The sequence below is a fragment of the Callorhinchus milii genome, unplaced genomic scaffold, assembly GCF_018977255.1.
Source record: "Callorhinchus milii isolate IMCB2004 unplaced genomic scaffold, IMCB_Cmil_1.0 Scaffold1, whole genome shotgun sequence".
Lineage (NCBI taxonomy): Eukaryota > Metazoa > Chordata > Chondrichthyes > Chimaeriformes > Callorhinchidae > Callorhinchus > Callorhinchus milii.
The window spans coordinates 583,927-608,926 of record NW_024704742.1 but is presented as its reverse complement, the minus strand read 5'-3'; the positions used below and the strand labels follow the sequence as shown (position 1 = coordinate 608,926).

Genomic DNA, 25,000 nt, shown 5'->3' with positions numbered 1-25,000 from the left:
GGTAAAGAGAAGAGAAGCCTTGGACCACAACACACAAAAAAAGGTTAAACTACATCCTCACCAAAATAATAATTAATCTACATACAGCTCCAGTCTTAATTTACTTGTAGAAAGGCTGACACGACTTGGAGGAGCCCCCTCGGGGGACCATCGCAGACACTGTCCAAAAGGACAATTAATTGGACAAAGATTCCTCTGAATATGGTTCACTGGAAACAAAGCCAATTCCAGTTGTCCTTCCATCAAGTTAATAGCCAGAAAATAAATACCATCGCCACCCGACAGAACGATGGAGATTTTCCTTATTTAACGGAATGGGATGTGGAGAACAAACAAACCGAGAGGAAATATAGCACCTTATTATTATATATAATAATATAAATATGTATATATGGCGGGACAGTGTCCGGGAGCCTCTGCCATGGACCACGGGAGGACCTGGAGTCTCGGGGAACTCTCATCCCACCTTTAGGAGCGACAACTTCAGAGGGATTGAAGGCGCACTTTGACGGTTGCCATTGAGAGAGAGGGAGAGAGAGAGAGAGAAGAGAGAGAGAGGGATGGAGGGATGGAGAGAGAGAGAGAGATGGGGTGATGGAGAGAGAGAAGAGAGAGAGGGATGGAGAGAGAGAGATGGAGGGATGGGAGAGAGAGAGATGGAGGGATGGAGAGAGAGAGAGATGGAGGGATGGAGAGAGAGAGAGATGGAGGGATGGAGAGAGAGGGATGGAGACAGAACGTGATCTGATGGGAGATTTAAACAAACCCCAAAAATCATTGTTTGTTTAAATTTTCCACCAGGGCGGGTTCTCCCTCTCCCTCCCTCCATCCCTCCATCCCTCTCCCCTCCCTCCCTCCCTCCACCCCCCTCCCTCCATCCCTCAATGTCGTCCTGAACCCAATGAGGAAAGCGAAGTGAGTCAACCTGGACCTGGGATTTCCCAGGGAACAGGGAGACCAGAGTGGAGACAAATGGGGAAAAACATTCCCTGAATGTGGGGGGGAGATTCCCAGGATATGTGTGGCTGAGGGGGGTAAATAGGGGGGAATACGGTCCCAGGATGTTTTGGGGGAATAAATAGGGGGAAATAAATGTGTGGTGTGTGGGGGGGGGGGGGGGGGGGTTAGGGGTTGGTTGGGCGGAGGGGAAGATACAATTCCCAAGATTGGGAGGGGACATGAGAGGGATATGGGAAATATACCGCAGGTATAATGGGGGGGAGGGGGGGGAGGAGGGGGGAGGGGGGGGAGGAGGGGGGATATTCTCAGGATGAGGTGGAGATAAATGGGAGCGCGATTTTACTGGTGGGGGCGGAATAAACGATGGGAAGAATAAATGCTCAGGATGGGGCTGAGTCGGGGGGGGAGTTTGTGAGGGGGTAATAATAGGGGGTAATACATTCCCTGTACAGAGTTAAATGGGGGGGAGAGAGGAGAGAAGCCGAGGGGGTAACTTACTGCGGGTGTCGCTCCTCTCGCGGGTACCGTCCACTCTCCCGTCGGGAAGGATCCTGAGGAAGTAGCCGCCGTTTTTGCAGTACAGTCTCTTGGGATCCTTGAAGGCTCCCGGTGGGAAGGGGTTGGGGTCGGACTCGGGCAGAGAGGGCAGAGTCCCTATAGCTCCGGCCGCTGCTCCAGCCGCCGCCATCCCTCTCCCTCCTCTCCTCTCCCCTCCCCGCGTGGGACAGGAGCAACGCGCTCTATAATGTCCCCTCTCTCTCTCTCTGTCTCTCTCTGTCTCTCTCTCTCCTTCTCCTGTCTTCTCCTCCTCTCTCCCTCTCCTCCTCTCCCAGTCGCCTCTCCTTTACTCTCACACTCCCTCCTTCCCCGCGTCCTCTCTTATCCCCTCATGTGGACCCGGACTGCACTTTGTTGGCACGGATTCCGCTCTCCTCCTCCCGCTCCCACTTTCGATTTCTTTTTTTTTGTGGTCCTTCCCCCCAAAGCGAAGCTCTCGCTCCCGGTGCCCTGTGTACCGATATAAATATACTATACTGTAATATTCCCGCCCCCCCCCGTCCCCCCGTCCCCCCCACCGACTCCCTGTGGGAAGCGCGAGGGTCTCTGCTTCTGCTTCGCTCCAACTGCGCTTTACGCCCAGGAACGGCTTTCCATCTGTTGCCTGAACTTCGCACAACTTTTCCTCCTCTCTCTCCCTAACTCTCTCCCCCTCTCTCTAACCCTCTCTCTCCCCCCCCCCCCAATTTCCCGGTTGGTGGCAATAACTGGAGAAGCCAATTGTCGGGAATCGCGTAAAATCCCTGAACCTGGACCGAGAGCTCAGCCCAAATCGCCCAGTGCGCAAGCGCCCAGCACACTGGGGGGGGGGGGGTTCCCAGAGGGAGAAGGAAAAGGGAGGGGGAGAGAGGGAGGGAGAGGGAGGGGGGAGGGGAGGGGAGGGAGGGGGTAGGGGGGAGGGGAGAGGGGAGGGAGGGAGAGGGGAGGGAGAGGGGAGGGAGAGAGGGGGTAGGGAGGGGAGAGGGAAGGGAGAGAGGAGAGAGGGAGGAGGGAGGGGAGAGAGGGAGGGGAGGGGAGAGAGGGGGAGGGAGGGGAGAGAGGAGGGAGGGAGGGGGAGAGGGAGGGAGGGGAGGGGAGGAGGGAGGGGGAGGGAAGGGAGAGAGGAGAGAGGGGGGAGAGGGAGGGAGGGGGGGAGAGGGGGGAGGGGAGGGAGGGGGGAGAGAGGAGGGAGGGGGAGAGAGGAGGGGGGGAGGGGAGGGAGGGGAGGGAGAGGGGAGGGGAGGGAGAGTTGGGGGTAGGGGAGAGAGGGGGGGAGGGGGAGGGAGGGGAGGGGGAGTTGGGGGTGGGGGGATTGCTGATTACAAAGGAATTTGTATTCACTTGTATCCCTTTTGTATGATCCGCACAAGATTTCTCCTCATTCAGATGTTCAACAAACACTTCGTTCCCATTCCCTCCCCTTCCCATTCCCCTCCCCCCCTCCCCTCCCCTTCCCATTCCTCCCTCCCTTCCCATTCCCTCCCCCCCTCCCCTCCCTTCCCATTCCCTCCCCCCTCCCCTCCCTTCCCATTCCCTCCCCCCCCTCCCCTCCCTTCCCATTCCCTCCCCCCTCCCCTCCCCTCACCAATACTGTGTATATCTATAGCACAGTGCATACAGGAGAGGAATCAGTGGGGAAGTGTCCACCAGTGAAACATATAGGAGCAATGGCAGCAAATGAGTCACAGCCAAACTGATGTCTTTCTAAATATTTATGCAGCGCTGCGCGGAATCGTTTTTGTTGAAGTTCTTGAAACACGATTTGGAATATGTGATCCCAAAGTGAACTGAGAAAGAGCATCTGTTAATAATAGAGAGAACACTGACCCTGACAGTCCAAGGCTTTCCCTCATTGTAACACTGGACTGGACCAACTTTCCTGCTGTGGGACAGGTCCCAATTGGCACAACTGATTCAGGCACCAAACCAGTGAGCAGTCTTCTGAAAACACCTTCCCCTTTCCATGGAGGTGAGGTGTGTTGTGTGTGTTTTTTTTTACCCACACACCACAATGAAGGACAAAGTTTTTACTAAATTTTCAGAAAAATGTCCGGCTTACAAATTCACGGAGTGGGAAGACTTTTGGAGTTCAAGGTTTACCTTCCAGGAGAGATCGGATGAAGTTGTGTTGTGCTTCGTTCCGGTCAAAGATAACCCGGAGGGGAAAAATGTCTGGAAATTCTTTGACGAGGTGTTACATGGCGACACGAAGTAAAGGAGAGAGAGTTTATTGGTCAAATATGTTGGACATTACACTCAATGTCACTTCATTCACTTTCCTTTACATCCTGTGGTAAAGTATTCTCTGGACACACGGCTTTAGATCTGGTTTCTGACATTTATCTCCAATACATGATATCAGAAACTTTGCATTACAAAACATGAACTCAGCCAAACTAAACAATATATCATTTCAATTCATCCTGAACTCAGCTGAGGGTCGGAATCGGGAAGGGTGGCGGACAATTGCACACAGCAGCGGCCCACAGACAGTTGTGGATTGAGGTACCAATTTTTTTTTTTTTAAAAAGGGAATTATTACTTCCAGAACAGCGATCCACCAATCAACTAACAAACAGGTTCCTACTTACTGCGAGGTAAACGGAGGCGTGTGGAGTAAGGAAACTTGTCCAATGCCTGGGAATCGCACCCAGGCCTTCTCGCTTGTGAGGCGAGTGCGCTAACCACTGAGCTACAGGACTCCACTAGTTACATATGTGATGATCTGGGTCTGTATTTAGTGATCTAGACTGAGTAAACCCAACATTACATCTCCCAGCAATTGATATTGCCAGGTGCTCGGGTTGTTTGGTCACCTGCCTGTTTGGACCTCGGGATTGGGGAGGGGTGGGGAAATAAAATGGATAAGAAGACGACAGGAGAGAAGAGGGAGAAAAATATGTTTTTATGGCAGGAAAAATACCCGAGTAACCTCAGGTTACTTAAATACTGTTTATACAAAAAAATCCAAAATACGTCTTTTGACAAATTATGCCTTTAGCCGTTAAATCAACACTTGGCTCCATTTCAGATGATGCGAGTTATGTACAGCATCAAAATAACATACAGTATTTACATAACAACCTTATCAAAGATGTTCATTAAGTACTACTTTGAAAAGACAATGGGGTTCTTTCTAGTGTCTTGGCCAACAAAGCTGGCGATTCACTTTATTACCTTGCTGGTGCAAATCCCTACTGTTGTATTTGCCTACAATACATTCATTGCACCTGATTGTATTACCTCGAAGTCCTTTGAGACGTATTGAGACGATAAAAAGAGAGAATGCAGCAGAGAATATCACAAGCCGGACTGAAACATAAGGAGGCTGCGAAGGATCTCGGAGGCAGAGCTTAATGGAAAGGAAACTGTGGTGGTTGCTGAAGGAATGGTTTGGAGAAAACAGGGCTACATCTGACCTTATTGAGAATGCCGGTGAATTCAGTGAGGTGCTACCACTCTGTTATTTCCAGCCAACTACAAAACATAGAGCCCAGAGTAGTAGTTTGTGGTGGTCTCCTAATGACCGTACAAGTGCAGATCGTATGACTGGCCATCTACCCAGAAACACCTGTACGAGTGGAACATGCCCAGTGCAATTAGCTGTATAGTTATTTTGTAAAAAAATATATATCTATGTGTCGTAATTTTGGTTTGGAGACTCAAGGAACCATTTACTGAGACAATTTCCAAATATAGGATCAGAGAGATTATCTACTGAAACTGTCAAGTGACCTGTCTTTCCTGTCACTGTAACACTAAACACTAGCTCATTATTACTGTATTTATAATTAAAGGATAAGACCAACGGTACTTGCCAATTTTTTTTACACACACAGTTAAGCACTTGTGGGACAAATCCTAACCTTGCAGCATTCCTTTGCCATTACTGGATGATTTTGGCTTTTTTAAATGAAAGTGTTAATATTTGTCAACGACAAAACATAGTCGAGTAGCAGTTTGTGGTAGTCTTCTAAAGATCCTGCAAGTGTAGATCTAATGACCGACCAAAAGCATCTGTACACCCGGAACATGCCCCATTGCAATTAATTCCTTTCACTCAACCTGCGTAGTTCTTTTGTAAAATATATCTCTGTCTTAATTTTGGCTTGGAGTCTAATTCACTGAGACAATTTCCAACTGGTACATCATGCATAAGAATGTAGGATCAGAGCGATTATCGAGTGAAACTGCCAACTGACTGGCCTTTCCTGCCACTGTAACACTGAACAATTGCTCATTATTACTGTATTTACAATTAAAGGATAAGAACAATGGCACTTTGCCAATACTTTTTTTTACACAGACAATTAGGCAATTGTGGGAAAACCCCCAAAACATGCAGCAGTCCTTTAGCATTACTGGATGATATTGATATTTAAATAAAAGTCTCATCATTAAAGTGTCCGGTTAAACATATTTAAACACAATATGCATTAAAAATTCCTTCCTGGTGAAAATTGTCCATCTTCACCACGGGTGTGTAAAGTAGCTGACAGGAGCAAGGACCAAGCTGGCAAATCAATGTCCTTTTTTACACTTAGTGAGGTTGAATCAGATGGTAGTACTACTACACATTTGGTATTAGATTTCACCGGCTACGAATAAACATGTGTTATTAATTGTTTGGAATACGCCCCCCCCTCCCACCCCCCACTTCCTCTTTTTTTTTATCATTGGGACCCATGGGGACAGGCTGGTAAATGAGACAAGACGTACAGTTGAATCATTGCCCGAATTATATCTTTTGTTGGGTGAAGAGGAGCATCCAACAGTGATTTCACAGTCTGCAGTTCTATCAGTGGAACATGACTTCAGCAGCCATGTAAGACACCATTCTTCTCAATTGCTTCAAATTGGATCTGCAAATTCAGGTCATTAATTTTTATGAGTCACTAATGTATAAAGAGTAGAACATTGTTGTGATATTCTTTGAAGCATTCCCTATGTTACACAAGTAATATTGCAAATTGTGCCCCCGATATTGTATTCGTATGCATATATAAAATGTTGCTGAGGTGTATACCTGTGAGAAGGAAAGTATTTCACACCACTTCTTGTTCAAGAGATATGGGGGTCTATAAAAGCCACAATATAAAACATATTTGAAGGACATTAAAATGCAATTGCCGTGTACAAATTGGCTTCTGCATTCACCTATATAATACCCAGTCACTATACTTTCCATTAAATCCTGTGAAATACTTTTAGATGTTCTCCCAACATGAAAGGAACTATATCATATGTGACTATCATATATCCCCCCTCCAACTGTACGAATGCACTCGGATGTTATTATTTCTCAAATTTCTAATCTCAAAGCTTTGCAACTACTGTCCTTGGATTTCGCTTGGATTTAACACAATACAACAAAATAACAACAAAATTACATTTGTAAAGCACGTTTCACATCGAGAGGACATCCCAGTATTATCAGTTTCTACAGTCGTTGTGTAATAATATAACAATAATAATCCTTGGATTTGATATAGCGCCTTATCAAGTCTGCAAGATGTTCGAAAGCACTTCACAGAATATATACTGTAAAGTGAATTGACCGTATAGTTTGTGGGCAAAAATATTATATGACATTTCCGAGGAGTTCATTGCACTGCTCGTATTTCTGTGGCCAAGTTCTTGTTGCCTTGCAATAGCCATTGTCTCCTCAGAGATTAGGCCGCTGTTGTTTTATTGCTGGTAACTGTTGTAATGCTCTACATGTTTGAAATGATCGACCACCGTATTTTTAGTATCAACTCGCTACAAAGTTGTTTTTTTTTCCTAATAATATTTATTCCTTGGAGGGAGACGTCTCATTATTATTTCCGATTTAGTTCTCTCGCTCCCGTGTTTCAAGGATTCTCTGCCACGCTCTTATTTCTTGGAGTCTATTCTGTGAAGCGCTTTGAGACGTCTGGAAGACGTGAAATGCGTTATATCAAATGGAAGGATTATTATTATTATTATTATGATATTGCGGTTTTCCCACTTCTTGCATTTCATGACAATAATAATAATACTAATATAACAATAATATCCTTGCATTTGATACAGCACCTTATCACGTCGGCTGTGACGTTCTCAAAGTGCTTCACAGGATATACTGTAAAGAGGATTGACTGTATTTTATGGGTGAAACGCAGCAATCAATTTGCACACAGCAATGTCCCACAAACAGCCATGGAGTGAGTGACTAACTTTATTCTGGGGATTGTTGGCCAGGACACCGGGAGAGAGAAACTCCCTTCTCTTTTCAATTCGAACAGACGGGATCTCAGTTTAACGTCTCATCCGAAAGATGGAACGGCGGATATTGCAACACACTCCCAACGCTGCATGGGAGTGTCAGCTTAGACTATATGGTTCCAACTCCCGATGTAGTGCTTTGGACTCAGAGGCAAGAGGGCTGCCACTGAGCCAAGCTGATCTTCTCATTCATAGTGGAGATTTACCACAATAAAGGATTATTTCCAACGCCTTTGTTTCTCACACTGATTCATTGCAGCGTTCTTGTTTGTTCCAGAATCCACTGCAAAGTTCCAGTTCCTCACATTCATTTACACAGGGATCTGCCCCATGTTCTTATTCCTCACACAGCCACAATGGACGATCCAATCTTTCACTGAGATTTCTGAAGCTATTTGTCTGTGTGATGTACATATTTTCTCATTTCATATTACCTGACCTGGGATTGCTTACTTGTTGATGTTAAGGGCATGAAATACTCATGATATTTGTTCCGCTTTGGTTGAAAACAAAGTAATTTGCAACAGTATTCGTAAGTGATTTGTAAATATTGAAACCTAGTGGGTGTACATCATCCTGACTCACAGGAATTCAATCAAAAATCTGGTTGCTGGCAGAATTTGATATCTAAGATTCCTTTGAGAATCTAGGTTGTGACGGTTGCATTTTAAACCCAATTGTCAATGCATTAAGAGAGATTTTGGGGGGATTGAGAAGACTGTTTTTATCACCATGTTTGATAAAAAAAATCTTCTTAAAAGTAAACTCATAAGATGATTCTCATTAAAAGGACCAAGTGCTTATTTAACTACAACAACTTGTCTTTATATATCGCCGCTCACACAGGGTAGCGTCCAGGAGCACTTGACAGTGGCAGAGCCTGATACCGAACCGGGGGGAGAGGGGAGTGACCTTAGGTATGGTCGAATAGGAAGGTCTTCAGGCATGACCTGAAGATGGGGAAGGAAGGGGCAAGGTGGAGGGAAAGAGGAGAGTGTTCCAGAGTTTTGGGGTACAGTGGCTCAAAGTTCAGCCACCAATGGTGGAACGGAGGGATCAAGGGACAAGCAGGAAGCCAGAGCCAGTCGAGCGGAGGCAACAGGTTGTGGGTTGGGGGCTGAATAGATCAGAGAGGGAGGGAGGTGCCAGGGCATGAAGGAATTTGAAAACGAGTGTGAGGATCTTGAAATCGATCCGTTTGGCATTAGGGAGCCAGTGGAGTCCGGCTAGAACTGGAGTTTAGTGTGGGTGAGTTCGCGGGCGACGGAGTTTTGAATCAGCTGGATGCCGTGTATGGTGGAGCTGGGGTGACCGGCAAAGAGGGCATTTGAAAAGTTGATGAGGTGATAAACATATGGATGAATGTTTCTGCTGTGTGTTGGGTAAGGTAAATGAGGTGGAGGAAGGCGGTCCTGGTCAGGAACCCAATGTGGGGAAGGAAGGACAGCTGTGTCTAACTAAAGCTTATTAATGGACATCGAAAAGGATAAAGTCAAATTGCTCACCTGAATTTGCCCGCAACACGAGCAACATGGTTCAAGATTTGCTTGAGTGGAATATGTGGTTAGCACTTCAATTATACAAGAGTATTGGCTTCAGACAAAGATAGATTAAGAGCGTCCATTGGATACCTATAAAACAGGTATATTATGGTTATTCTGCAGTCAATTGGATGTTGAGGAGAAGGTGGTGGCTTGGTAGTACCCCAGGCAGAAGGTCCACCAAGCAATCAGCTGGTTTGAGATGATGGAAAATCGGATCCCTCATCCCTACTTGGAACGTGGATAGCTGAGAGACATAGTAAGTATAAAAATATCTGTAAAACAATTAAGACTATTTGAATGTTCAGAAGGAATACACTTTCCCTTTAAACATCTGCCTGGTCATGATCGTATAGAGGACTGACATTCTGGCTACATTGCTCCAAATGAATAAGGGTTTGGGAAGGAGTTCTGGCAAGAAGTAGGTCATTCTCATCCAAATTACTAGTTTGTGTAGCCTTGAATTTAACTGTGTTCAGGAACAACATTTGGGATTTATCTTTCTTTGTAATACTCTTTTTTCAGAAAGATGTTACATTTATATTTATTTATGTTATCATAAATAATATTCAAAAATTCATAAATGTGTCTTGTTAAGTAATCACATAAATGTCAAAGAATAACACAGGGATGTTCCATTAACAGGGTGATTCCTAAAGAAACCTACTTTAAAATGTACTACTGCGTGTGTAAATGCATGAAGAGTATTATACATGAAAGGCGAAACTGAAAATGGATGATTTTTGAATTTTTTAAAAAATAAATGTCATTTCTGCACAGCATGAAAAGCTGCCCATCGCATTCTAAAACCCAGTCGTAATGTTCAGTGTTGTATCCAAGAGGTGAATGCAAGATGGTTTTATTGCAGATTTTAAAAGGTTAAGGAAAATGTGGCAATGCCAAACGAGTTTTTATTTTTTTTAATAAAAAAAAGTGTAGCTTCCAAATGTGAAATCATTTTTTGGGAATTGACAGTGTGTTACTGTTTACTTGGACCCAAACTGAGGCCATTTAGTGAAATGGAATTGAGAATCGCTATTGAGCGAGCCAATGTGAAACAGCTTCATCCAAAAACTCCATCCAACGTTGGTCACTTGCGGAGGAGTCTGTGCCAGTGCTAACGTTATGATGTGGCTTTCACATTTTCATGTCTTATTTGATGTTATAAAGCTGCAACTTCAAACGATTTCAGGAGCAAATATGATCAGTGGTGCTGCATAAGGTCATTCCTCACAGAGCAAGAATTTATCCAAACCATTTGTTTGTCTCATTCAAATATTGGCAATAATAATAATAACCCGTGCATTTGATATAGCGGTTTTTACGTGGGAAGAACCTCTCAAAGCTCTTAACAGGATTTACGCTAAATGTCATGCTTAGATTCATGACCCCATCTGTGACCCCATCTCCCCCACTCTCGCCCAACTCCATTGGCTCCCTATCCTTCAGAGGATCCAGTTCAAGATCCTGGTCCTCACCTACAAAGCCCTCCACGGCCTTGCCCCACCCTACCTCTGCGACCTCCTAACCCCCTGCCAACCCGCCCGCTCCCTCCGCTCAGCCGTCTCTGGCTGCTCCACGTCCCCCGCCCCACCCGCCCCACCATTGGCGGGAGAGCCTTCAGCCACTCTACCCCCAACCTCTAGAACTCCATCCCCCAGTCACTCCGCCTCGCCCCCTCCTTAGCCTTCTTCAAGTTCCGCCTCAAGACCCTCCTCTTCAACCACGCCATCGGCCACCACCCCCTTCACCTCCCTTCCCTTCCCCCCCAACCCCAGCTCGGGTCTAAAATGCTGTACTCTGTCCAGCACCTTGGGACATCCTCCCGACGTGAAAGGCGCTATACAAATGTAATCTTGTTGTTGATTGACTGTTTATTTTGTGGGTGGTGAAACCTGGCAGACAATGCACACAGCAGCGTCCCACAAACAGCCATGGAGTGAGTGACCGCTGAATCATGGTCCATGTAGGATCACCTAACACATCAATATTAATGGTCCAAAAAAATGAACCTGTCAAAAATCTTCATTCCGTTTTTATCTAACAATATAAATAAATTGCTAAGCTGCGTCCATCTTTTAATCCCAGTGCCTGTAAATGTTTCAAATACCTGACATATTCAGTAAACAAAATATTTGGTTTGCGAAACCTTAGCTCGGGGCAGTTAGTGTAAACTGAAATATTGACTTTGGCTTTTCTGAGCAATTTCTAACATAGTTAATAGAAATATCCATGTTACTACGTGGATATTATTACAGTAGCAGCAGCTGTTGGAAGGTCACAATGATCAAAGCAACTCGCACATAGTTGCACTGGTCAACTAACCAGGTCCTGTGATTTTTGGAGCAGGGACATTAATGTGGAGGAGCACAAAGACAGGATGTGATTAATAGGTAGCGAAGACATTGACAGGAACGGAGGTGGGAGATGGAAAGATGAGAAAAGAGGACAAAGTTTATATTTAAAAAAAAGAAAATCATACAGAGAGTAATATACATAAATAAATGGGATACAAACGACTTAAAGGAAAACATGTAATTGGCAAAATACTAACAATTAATTGTCGACTCCTTTCCTATGTGCTGGTAGACGGCAGGGAGGGGAAGCTTTCGTCCTGTCATTTTGTTCTGAATTTGGATCCAAGTCCCAGATGTGAAAAAATAATAATAATCCTTGTATTTGATATAGCACCTTCTCGTGTCATTGAGACGTCTCAAAGCGCTTCACAGATTATATTGTAAAGTGGATTGGCAGTGTTTTATGGATGAAATGTAGCAGCCAATGAGGTCAGTCTACTAACCTATTATAACACCTGAATTAGTTTCGTATGATTTTTTTTCCAATAAATAATTCCCAGATGTAATACAAATTTCTTTTTATTACGGGATTAGTCCTGTATCCACAAGCTCGAGGCGTAATATTTCTCCCAATAAGATACACTTGCACACCAAATATGTTGGAATCAAAACATTACACTGAAATATGATTGGGGTGCAGAGTTTAGGAAACGATGCTTGATTATTGAGGAAGTTTAAACTTTATTCTCTCGTTGAGACTTGCAGCTCATAGCAGTTAAAGTGTTGCATTGTTGGAGGGTAATTGCTATCAAGTGTAATGCCTTTTTTATTGCCACAAACAGCGTGCATTTTTGACAGCAGGTTTCCACAAATGAGAGACGAAATAACGGCCCAACTTATCCGGAGGATTGTTGGCCACAGTAGCAGGAGAGCAGTGTATTGGTGTCAAAACATGATGGGTTGTGGGACTGAATGGTAGGATGTGGGTCACTCGCAAGCTTTGGACTTCTCATCTCAGCACTGGACCACATCCACCTGCAGATGCAGAACCTCGATCCTCAACTCTCCTTTAAATCTTTCTTCCAGGCTCTGAGCAAATCCAATTTCTTCCATCTCCGCAACACTTGCTTTGGAGAATCTACGGAGCGATTGGCGTTTGATGCGAAGTTGCTCCCCCCTTGCACCGATGACCGTCAGTATCTTCACAAGTTACTTTCAAATGTGCACAAAACCACTCTCTGGATGTCTGGCAAGACAAGCGCGTTGCTGATTACAACCTCATACGGACCCCATTGGTCTCCTTCTGCAGCCCAGAATTACAGTTAAACAGCCGGACAGGTGAAGAGAGCAATTCCTCAGCAGTGCAATTCATATTAAAAAAAAACAAATAAAGGGGTGGGGGGGGCACGGAAATCCAGGGGAAAGGCAAAAGCACGCAGTGCAGTACACCACCAACGTTGTAGAGACAGACGAAATAACAGTATTAATAACAGTAATACTGTAGATAGAATCATAGAACTATACAGCACAGAAGGAGGCCATTCGGCCCATCATGTCTGTGAAGGCTCTTTGAAAAGAGCTATCCAATTCAATCCCATTCCCCCACTCTCTCCCCATAGCCCTGCAAACTTGTCCTCTCCAAATAATTATCTTACTTCTCTCTTGGAGAGATCGTAGAGGCAGGCTTTTATCTCCCTTCTAATTGATTCTGCCTCTAACGGCTTCTGGGGCAGAGCATTCGAATTCCGAGACAAAATCTCATGGGAGCCAAGTTCTTGTTCACGTCATTCCCAGTTGGCATGATATGCTTGGGATTCCCTGGAGTTAATGCACCTTATGTTCCGAGCAGCATTTACAAATACTATTTATGCTCCTATGTATGTATATATATATATTTTGGAACTTGGGAAAGATGGGAGAAGAGACTTCAAGAGAACATTTATCTGTGGGAAATGGACTCTTGATCATCAATTATATAAAGAGGATTTGTGCATTTCACTCCCTCGCTTTTAACTTGCAAGCTGCGTTTCAGAATGTGAGTGATTTGAGTTATGAGATGAGGTTTTGTGCTACGTTATTGAGGTGGGAGGGGGGGAAGAAACATCATGATTCCTGAGAAGGAAGGGGAAACACTAAATCAGAGAGTGAGATGTTATTATTAATAATCCTTGTATTTGATATACCGCTATTCTGTTTGGGAGATCTCAAATCGTTTTGCAGGATATCCTTAAAAAAAAGACTTCTTATTACATAGGGGCATAGAGTACAGAAGTACATCAACAAATCATTGGTTAGGCCACAACTGGATTACTGTGTTCAGTTTTGGGCACCAGAAAGTAGAATGAATCCTATATGTAATAATGAAGTGAAGAGATTTTCTACCAAGTTCATACCTGAGCCCCCTCCCTCCCCAAGGAAAGCGGGCGATGTCCATCAATTATTGTTGTTCCCCTCACTATTGAGCCAAAACAAGTACATGGCTTAACACATTAGGAATTAGCGTAGAGTGGGAAGGAGGTTGGGGAGTGAAAGAGGAAATTGTGCTTTATTGTATCTTTCTTCCACGGAGTGAATTAACTTCCTATTTTCTTTGCAACAACTTGAGCTGAAATAAGCAAGAAATGTCCTTCAGAAACAAACCGTGAAATGTTTGCATCGCATTGTATGATTGCCTCCATACGTTATCCCTAAATGTTCGGTAAGTAACCACAGTTGTTAGCAGACCAGTCTTTCAGCCCCTTCCCCAAAAATCTTCACACCGTGTTTGAATCTCAAATCCGAAGCCTTTCACGAGCATAATTCATGTTACAGTACAGCACCCCTAGCACAGATACTAGTAGAAAGGAAATGCAATGTTTTATTTTTCTGTGTCATTTTTTGGGGGGCTGAGGATGGACAATTCATTGCGGAACCTCAAACAAAAGTCTCGTAGCAAAGTTTTTGGACATGATACGATCGGTAAACCTATCCTCTGCTTGTAAAAGGATTTCAGATTTGGGATGATGATGATATCTGGAAACAAATGTTCTTGCTCACGACTGATTAAACGGATAGGGCTGCAGGGAACACATTAGGGGATACAATAAACTGGCTGTACCACAACCAGCTGTTCTTTTGCATTCAGTCAAGGGTATTTATTGAATTAAAGTTGCAGCTGTGCAACTGGTTATGGGTAGGATGCCTCATATATGACTACCCCTTCTTATGTGAAGGTCTTCTAACAGAATTCCCACAAAAACAATTCAGGTTTTGCTGGGAGGAGGGTTGCATTATCAGAGGTGCCACACCGGTGAGATGTTAAACCGAGGTCCCATCTGTCTGTTCAGGTGGACATTAAAGATCCCACGGCACTATTCGAAAAGAGGAGGGAGTTTCTCCCGGTGTCCTGGCCATCATTTTCCCCCAAATAAAAAATGGATCATTCACTCCAAGGCTGTTTGTGTGACACTCACTGCTGTGTGCAATCGGTTGCCACATTCACCCACAAAATACACAGTCAATACACTTTACAGTGTACCCTGTGAAGTGCTTTGAAACTTCTCGATGTGACGAGGTGCTATATCAAATGTTGTTATTAGTGCAAGTAATGAAAAGATTGATATTTTTAGAAATCAGCTAATGATGGACCCCCAAAATTGCTTGTTTCCAGGGAAAATGGGAAGATTAGCTACAGGCCACTGTGGATGTACAGCTCTTCGAGTGTAGGATCAGTAGAATCTGGGAACCGTTCACCCGCCTGTTCTCTTGTTCACAAATCTGTGTGTTTTTTGGGGGGTGGAAAGGGAGGGAGAGTGACAGGCTAAAGAGGAGGAAGAATATAACATTAAACAAATGAAAATCCCATTCAGTCGTGCTGTTCCAGTTGTGGTCGCGTACCTCCGGTGACAAATTGTTCAAACACAAATTCTGCTGCCACATTTCTGGATGCTCTTTCAACAGCTATAGCCACTTGTTCACTCGTGGCTTTTATAAAAATAAAACAAAGTCATTTGTTTTTAATCTGAGTCGCTGGCAAATGAAAGTGTCTGCGATCTATGTTTACTGTGAGTCTACTTGCAATGTAAATGACTAAGTCACACAACAGGACAGCTGCTCCAGTTTTCCCTGATGTTGTCTGTAGTATAATTGCACAAGAGAAGGACAGACTAAGAGAATACATTCATTTAACAGGTCAGCACAGGAGGATGTGGATACAGACATGTTTACAGCCAATTTCCCTCTCAGACTTTTCCTAAATTCTGCATTGTTTGCCCATGAATCCCAAGCTGCCACAACAGGCACAGAAGGGAAGGTTTCTTTTAACTCGTTAATGCTTATGTCAGACCTGATCATTGGCAGCAAAAGAGAGAACACAAAATATTATTTTTTAAACTGAGGTAATGGTTGTTAATATTATTGAAGTCCAAACACAACATTAATTAAAAATGGGTCTAGGACACACTCGCTCTAACCAGTTCTGCGTCTGCAGAGTGTAGTGATAGCCAACAGCAGACTCACGAGGACAGGTGCAATGATGCCACTAATTGCGTTGCTGGTATTTTCCTGGTTAAAGGTAGGACCTCACCTGTATCAAGTTGTAACATAAGGACTAGTGGTGCAGTCAGTGCCTTGGCAACTTATTTCACCTACCTTCTTGTTTATCACCAATTGGCCACCGCATTTCACCCACAAACATACAATCAATTCACTTTACAGCGGATTCCGTGAAGCACTTTGCGATGTCTGGAAGACGTGACGAGCGCTATATCAAATGCAAGGATCATTATTATTATTATTATTATGAGTCAGGCTAGGCTGTAATCTGCAGGGCCATGAGGTGCTGTAAACTCGTCTGACTCAGGAAATAAGTCAAATAGTCATTTCAGTTCACCTGTCCTTCCCGTTGGTCAGTCAAATCCCCACACAGTTGGCTTGATTCTGACATCCCGTTGCCCAACATGTCGCCCCGGAGCCAGTTCAGCTCCAACGAGACCCCACTTCACCTCCCACCCCCCCCCCCCCCGCCCCACACAAGGATAATCACCAGTTGGTCATTATTATTGTCTTCACGGATTAACAGTAAAACCTTCCTTTTTTGTCATATCGTCTTAATTTTATTTCCCACCTTTAAACGCTATATAAAACGTATCGTTATCTTAGGGTTCAGAATTATAAAGGTTACTTAATAATTGGAAAAAATTGCTGGTGAGGCTGTTGATATACTTTAATCATTGCTTTGTGTGGTTTAAAGAGAGATTTCCAGGTGTTTTATTGCTCCCCCCCGCCTCGGGTTAATAACAATAATTCTAATAATCCTTACATCTGACATAGCGTCGATGTCTCAAAGCGCTTCACAGAACACACTGTAAAGTGAATTGACTGTATATTTGTGGGCGAACGCGGCAGCCAATTGCACACAGCAATGTCCCACTCACAGTCGTGGATTGAAAATGACCAATTTATTATTTTTTTTTGGAGGGATTATTATTAGGCTCTGTGTGGAGTAAGGAAACTTGCCCAAGGTTTCGTGGTATTTCCTGCTTTTGACCCACTTCTGAAAAGACATTTCTAAATTGGAGGAAATCTAGAGTTTAATTCAGTTCAAAGTGAGATTATAACATCTATTAATGGCCTGCAGCTTTTTGTTAATTGAAGAATTTCTATTTTTTTTAATCTCGTACATTCAAAAAGGCATTTCAATCTACTTGCAATACTCTTCCATTTTTAAAAAAAAGTTTTACAGCTTTTTCACTTATGTAATGTGTGTTTATATGACTGACCCTGCCTTCCGTAAGTGTGTTCACACAGCAACAGTGTCTGGCCTCCACACTCCGTGGTTAATACAGGAAGTTTGCTGCCACGTGGAGAAAACAGAGCTAAATCCTGGCAATATCAATAGTCAATGAAAATAGTGATTTTTTTTATATATGTGATGCAGGCACTAGACAAAGAATCTCCTCAACACGACTGGGCAAGCTGCATTGGGAAAGTTAGCTTCAACAGCCAAAATAAACTGATATGTTGAACAAGGAAGGAAAATGCAAAGACGGAAGCCTCAAACACTTTAGTCATCGGGAATTTCTATAAAATAGTCATTCACCTCTGACCTCAATCTCTCTGCCTCACCCCCTCTTTACTCACCTGAGGACTTGCCTCTTCAACCAGAGGTAAGTCTTCAGGTGGAGTCTCGACGTTTACCTCGCAAGCGAGGGGATCTGGGTTTGTTTCCCGGGCCGGGCGAAACCTTAGGCAAGTTTCCTTACTCCATACACTGTAAGATATCCATTTTAACTCTGCGGTGAAGTAAAAACTGACCTAAATCTTATATATAAGAGAAATAGACGTTTATTAATTCAGATTCACAACGGTTATAGGCAATTAAAATAATACGATAATGCTTACGTATCCACGTACAGTTCACAATGATTAAGATTGGCCAAACCAAATGTTGCGGAAGAGATGGAGGAGTAATGTCCAATTTAATCCACCAAACGGGATCCAGGTACTGCTGTACTGTTCCCTGGTCGATCACCCAAAAGTATCCAGGAACTGCTGCTCAGTTCAATAAAATCTTTTCAGCACAAAGCTGTGTTCATTTTTCTAAAGGACATCTTGATTGCGTTATTAAAACACCTGTCTTTTCTGTTATTAGTTTCACATTGAATCTTTCGCTCGCTAGTTTTTTTTTCCAATTAACCCCTCCTGTACTCTCGCTCGCTCTCTTTCTTTCAACTTGTCACATTTTCTGCTGCATAGCCTGTCTTTCCCTTATCCAGTACATATCTAACATAGGTAGAATCCAGTTTATACTCTGCGTCCAGAGTAAAGTCAGACCTACTTTGGTCATTTTGTTAACTTAAAAACAAATTACATAAACACAAAGACAAAATACTATAACAAAACTGAGGCATAAAAACATAAAACACATAACATGTTGGCCATTTTGTAACTGCAAAATTATCTTTTATAACCCAATTTTTTTCCCCAACAAATCCCTCCCAGCAGTTTCTCATTTTCTTACTTAAATACGTTTTTTTTTGTCTCTCTGCAATCGTTTTTAACTTGGCAATGGCTACTTCTGTTAATTTCTTTATTTAAGTCATCCTAATGGGTATCATCATATCTTTGTCCTGCCAGGGAGAGCCAGAAGAAGTTGTGGAGAGAGAGAGAGAGAGAAAGGGCATTTTGATCTTCTCTAACTCCTCACAAGTATTAAGCAAGACTTATCTGTCTGAGTGCCTTCAGATGGGCCAGTGAATCATCTTTCTGTTTCATCTGGAGGCATATCAGTGGGTCGCTGGGAACCATCCCTGCCTGGCCTTGCATAGCTCAGTTCAGCTCAGTTTTCCCAATTCATTTGTCCTACTAAGTCTTTTAGTTCCAAACTAGCACTTTTCTCTTCATGTTTGTCCCCCAGTTTATAAGTTTTCAGCATATGCCCCTTTTTTTCCACAATTCTGACACTCTTTTGGATCTACATTCAGCACTGACCGACATGTCCCAGTTTACCACATCGTTAACACGTTTGTGGTTTTATTACTGCATCTGAGTTCATTCCTTTAACTTTGCCCCTTATTCTACCTGTGAAATTCATTTGTCCTGTCACGCCTTTCAAACTTTGCATTGATCCCTTGTTCTCCCGTACTTTTTTAGATTGTTCCTCTGCTGCTTTATGCTTTACTTTTATTTTATTTATTTTTCGGCTGTCGGTCTACATTTACCTATGATTGCATTCGGACCTCCTCTACCGTTCCTCACGGCACTCATTGTGGCTCAACGCAACCCTTTCAATATCCCTTCTCCATATTTCATCCGTGAGGGTAATACACTAAATAACTTGAGTTGCGAGTGTCATTGTTAGGGTAAGGCTTTACGTTGTAACAATGCACGGTGATGTTTCTGCCAAATCAGTTGGCAGCTCTCTAGGTCAAAAGTTGTCGGATCAAGACTTCAAGTCTCAAGGCTGACGTTCCAGTGGGGGGGGTGCGGGGCTGGACACTGCATTGTCAGATGCCATCCTTCAAATGAGTAGATAAACTGAGGTCTGCCTTTTCTGATGGGCGCTAAGGATTGCATCATGATATTCCAAAAGGAAAAAAAAGAGTTTCTCCCACGTCCTGGCCAACGATTCTCTAAATAAAACCAGTCATTCGCTTTCTGGCTATTTATAGGAACGGCTCGACGGGAATTAACTGTGAAGTGCTTTGAGGTGGCTTGACATCAACAGGAGCTATTATCGAATGCAAAGATTTATTAATACCAACATCCTGTGATCCCGCCACGGCCCTCTCCTGGCACAGTCGATCCTGAGGGCATGTGTTTGGCATACAAGGATCTTCTTGATGCGAACCCTAACCCTCTCCTGCCATGTTATCAACTAATTGTGCTTCAGGACTACCTTGGACACACACTCAAGAATTTAATTTCTCCTTTAGTTAGCTCGTCTTTTCTTCTGCCACGGTTCAAATCACAATCGCTGTTAAGAATGCTGAATCTCATTTGGAAGAGAATAGTGGCGAAACCATGCTCCAGGGTTTATAATTATGAAGGACAAAAGTAAAAAAAACTCTCACAGAAGTTATAAGTAGAAGATATAATGTAAACAATCTGCTAATGATAAATACCTTCACAAATCTGATATAATAATCCTTGTATTTAATATAGCGCTTTTCACATCTTCGAGACGTCTCAAAGCCCTTCACCGAATAGACTGTAAAGTGAATTGACTGTATATTTGTGGGCGAAACGCGGCAGCCAATAGCGCACAGCAGTGTCCCCACAAACAGTCGTGGATTGAAGTGACCAAATCATTATTGTTTTTTGGAGGGATTATTATTAGATATTTAAAGCTACTTGTTTTGCTATTAACCTGAACTGGCAAATCTGCTGACGTTAAAAGTGGATAGACAGGACACTAGACTATTGTACTCTATTAATAAGTATTATTCGGTTAATTTATGACAACAGGTAACTCTCATTCATAGCTCCACCGTCTGGTGAAAGTTTGTATTAAAAGGCAACCACCTTTTATTAACATAACTGGTTATAATTGGATAAAGAGTTGCAGAGAATATGTAAGGTTATGGAGAAGAAGATAGGAATTGGGATTAGATTAGTTAGCTCCAACAGAGTTGATGGGCCAAATGCCCCCTTGTTCGCTGTAAGTTCTATGATTCTGTGCTGGAAATACAAAGCATGACATTCAGCAACTAAACGAAGACGTGAAGGGTCAAAACAAATATTAACCAATATTTCTTAGTATTCAATATATATATATATATATTTACAGATAAAATTGTAAAGGGAAAGGGAAAATCCCATCAATATCCCAAGTGTCATCCTGATTAATCGTTTTCTGGGGTAATATTCCCTTGACAATAAAATAATAATAAATTTGGTCACTCAATCCACGGCTGTTTGTGGGACGCTGCTGTGCGCAATTGGCTGCTGCGTTTCACCCACAAAATATACAGTCAATTCACTTTACAGTATATTGTGTGAAGCGCTTTGAGACATCTAGATGTGATAAGGCATTATATCAAATGCAAGAATTATTATTATGTTATTGTAATCTACACCCAAGATGAATTCTGCAGATTCTTCATTGCTACTTGTCCCTTCTCTATGGCCATCAGCTCGGCAAAATCTGATTGTGGTAAACCCTCAACAGAGTAAGTGCATTTGTTTAGTAGGTTTAGCAGGATAAACTAGCTGCTGGATCATTTATCAGTACTAAATAGTGATGTAGCTCATCAATCATCAATACCCGCTAGAGATTCGCAAGATAACCCGCAAGATAATTGAAATAAGTGACATGAAGTGAAGTGTTAATATCGATGGACAACAAATTGTCAATCGTGTGCATTTCAAGAGTTAATGCGATTTGGGACATTCCCCCGAAGTGAGAAGGCCGTATGCACGTGAATTGTATTAGATATTTACAACACACTCAATTTGGACTGCGTTGATGGGGAAATGTAAGCGTGATTCTGAAGCCGATATCTGACCAATGACCACAACCGCAAGTGAAAAGATATGCTGCGTTGAATCAGTGAGATTTGATGGACGATCAAACTGGAGCAGCGAAACTTTTAGTGACTTGTTGGGGGATTTGACCTGTGGAGTCCTGTAGCTCAGTGGTTAGAGCACTCGCTTTGCAAGTGAGAGACCTGAGTTCAATTCCAGGCAGAGGGCCAAACCTTGGGCAAGTTTCCTTACTCCACACAGAGCCTAATAATAATCCCTCCAAAACCAAAAACAATAATAAATTGGTCATTTTCAATCTACGACTGTTTGTGGGACATTGCTGTGCGCAATTGGCTGCCGCGTTCGCCCACAAATATACAGTCAATTCACTTTACAGTGTGTTCTGTGAAGCGCTTTGGGGCGTCCTCCCGACGTGAAAAGCGCTATATCAAATACAAGGATTATTATTATTATTATTTCTTTCGAGTAAGCCACAACACAACAGTTTCAAACGTGTGTAGAGGACTTCCTCTGGTTTGCTGACTAATGGAGAAAGTGGTCAAAGATCCAGTCCCAGGGTCTATGTGTACTTCAAGAACTCGAATCTCTAGCGGGAAACGTAAAGTAGAATAATTTTATTCACAGCTTCTTAGTTATCTTTTGTGAATAGTTTTCGGTGTGAGATACTAAAATCACAATTTGGGAAATACTTTGTATAGTTTTGGGGTAGAGTAATGAAGTTACTTATCTTAACAAACCGATAGCTAATGGCTAATCTGTTACCCAATGTAGTCTTTAAGCTAAACTACTTTTGGTCATTGCAGATGAAACAACTCATCTCTGGTATTTTCAGTGTAACAGCAATGCTTCTGTTTTTGGACACAGTAGGAGCAAAGGCCGGGACAGGTTTATGGTGCGCTATCTGACAACCCCTGGAAATAAAACTGTCCTACTGATACCCATTAAACATTCAATACTGGCAGCAAGTGTTAATTCTATGGATTTCCAGCAAGTGCAATAGACTACGCAATCAAACTGACAACATTTCCATCAAACTGCTGCATTACATTGTCACACGTGTGAATAATAAGCCTTGCAACGTTGAAGTCTGTTGCCAGTCTGTCTTGAATCTCTGTGATGTAGTCATATCCTTCCGTTATTCTCCTCAGCTCCCTTTCTCCCAGGTTTAAACTCTCCCATTTTCCCCAATTTGCTAAATTATGACTCATATCAAAATACTGTAGTGCAACACTTTCTGCACCATTCTCTCCACATTGTTCACTGGACTTCATGCAAGACAAACACCTTTCCCTTAGAATTGATATCCAGTATAGAAACAAGTAGATGATCTGCATGTTTCAGTGCTGGTTATTGGTCTGATTTTGATTTACATAAATCTATATCAATTAGTTCAATCCAAGGCTGGACCGTTAGGTTGCTAGACCTTCTTTACTCAATTATTATCCTTTATTAATTTACTAAGATTTCCTTTATTTAGAGCTTCCTGAACCCCAGCATTTTAATTAATTCCATCTTCTGGTGACTTTTGTTTCTGTAATTCCTAAATCATATTTAAAGTCATACTCCCTTGCCTCGTTCCCCCCACCCACACACACACACACACACACACGCACGCACCTTCCTGGCCCCACATTTTCTTTCATGTGAGAGTGTGGAATAACATGGAAAGTTCACACTTTCACATCTGCGGCTTACTTTCGAAAAATGAAGCCTTGTGATTTTCAAGAAAATGGTCGAGTGGGGAGGGGGCAGGGGATTGTAGGTGCCAAAAGTGAAGACAAGGAGTCAACAATCAGGCCAGGAAAAGTACCTAAAGACAGAAATCTCACAACATGAAGCGGGAAGGATTAGCACTGAACCATACTAGGCTCTCACCCTGACGTTTCTTGACCAGGTAGCTGGATGGTGCATGTGTTCTTCACTGCTTCAATCGTACTCTCCAAAATGGGCTTTGGGGAGGGATCTGACTGCTCTCCACAGACGTCGGTAGCGCAGTCACAGTAAGCTGTTTACTGCTCTTTGGAACTCCATCCCACAGTTCCTTCGTCTTACTCCCTCCCTTGCCTCCTTCAAGGTATATCTCAAGACCCTCCTCTTCAACCGCATCCTCAGCCACCCTCCTACATCTACCCTCCCTGCCTCCGCCCCTCTTGATCTCAACCCCTTGCTCGGGTCCAAATCCCTGACTGTCCAGCGCCTTGGGATGTCCTCCCAACAGGAAAGTGAAAAGCGCTATACAAATGTAATTTGTTTTTGTTGCTCTTCAATAAGTCTAGAGGTATTAGCTCTGTAACCGGTGATGATTTCAACATCTGCTTGCAGCACGAGTAACACGAGATCTAGAGCCCTTCGCCAGCTCTCTAGCTTAACTGTCACATTATCATACACCTTGGAGTTCATACGGTTCTCACTCACAGTGCCACCAAATTGCCAGGAACATTGACCAACCCTTTCTGCAGTAGATTCGTCGGACACATTGGGGATTATAGCAAAGAGACCCACATCTTCATTGACACATCTTTGTACTTCTGACATAGCATCTAGTGGTGTTCTATACATGCCGGTATTATACATGGCAGTCATAAGGTATTCTCTCCAGCCATCAGCCAAAAACTGCAGAATCTGGGATTTGTAAAGTACATCAGCCTCTGTACGCCTTGATGAACAATGTGGACCAGTGCAATCAGTAGCATTTATTTGGGGCTTTAGAGCAGCCTTTTCTGATATGAGCCGTTTCAGGTGGCAGAGGGACATAAGTTCAGTGGCTCCTGCACCTGGAAAGATTCGTTGCTCACTGAGGGCATGGTGCAAACGATGTACACAGCTCCACAATTGATCTCCTATTACCTGCAGTTTACAGTTTACAGGGCTACAAAGCACCACTGTGATAACAGCAATTTTAAAGCAGCTTATCTGTACAGCAACTCTTTCTCTCATGTCTGGTGAATTTCCATGACCCGCTTTCCAAAAACAAAGGTGTGCTCCAGTGCCCACACAATTCTCTTTTACCTGTGTGATGTAAGTAATAAGAATAGCCCCTGTGGCCTCCACAAAGCCTTGCACTACGTTGTCTTTCACTTGCTGAATTACTAGTATATTATTTTGGATACACTTCTCCATTAAACATGGAGATGCTATTCCTTTTACTAGAATTACGTTAACATGATATTTACGAAATATTTCGATGGCATTATTTAACCATTCTTCTTCCACACTTTTAAACGTGTTATCAATACTCTTAGCAACTATCTTCATATTAGTAACACGGTTGAATCCTGGATGATGGTATTGATGAGTCAAATCTCCATCTATGAGGATAACATGAAGAGACAGTCCTGATAGATGCTGGACAACAATAGGCTGTTCCCCTGAGAGTAATGTGATGAAACCAGTATTAACACAGGAATAATGCTCAGGAAGTCCTGGCAACAAACATGTAACAAGTTTATCAAT

The 25,000-nt window shown here is 43.1% G+C and overlaps 2 protein-coding genes across 2 annotated transcripts in view; both read right to left on the bottom strand.

Moving 5' to 3' along the window:
* Window positions 1-1,738, bottom strand: part of fgf2 (fibroblast growth factor 2) — a 34,044-nt gene extending 32,306 nt beyond the window's left edge. Inside the window, exon 1 of the mRNA XM_042336393.1 lies at window positions 1,459-1,738. Within this exon, the coding sequence (XP_042192327.1) occupies window positions 1,459-1,648 (190 nt within the window). The 5' untranslated portion in view covers window positions 1,649-1,738. The remainder of the gene's footprint in view (window positions 1-1,458) is intronic.
* A 10,857-nt stretch (window positions 1,739-12,595) lies between these two features.
* Window positions 12,596-25,000, bottom strand: part of bbs12 (Bardet-Biedl syndrome 12) — a 15,004-nt gene continuing 2,599 nt past the window's right edge. The window contains exons 2-3 of the mRNA XM_042337398.1: window positions 23,808-25,000; window positions 12,596-12,719 (exon numbers count right to left, since the gene is read on the bottom strand). The exon at window positions 23,808-25,000 is cut by the window's right edge and continues 963 nt beyond it. Of these exons, the coding sequence (XP_042193332.1) occupies window positions 12,596-12,719; window positions 23,808-25,000 (1,317 nt within the window). The remainder of the gene's footprint in view (window positions 12,720-23,807) is intronic.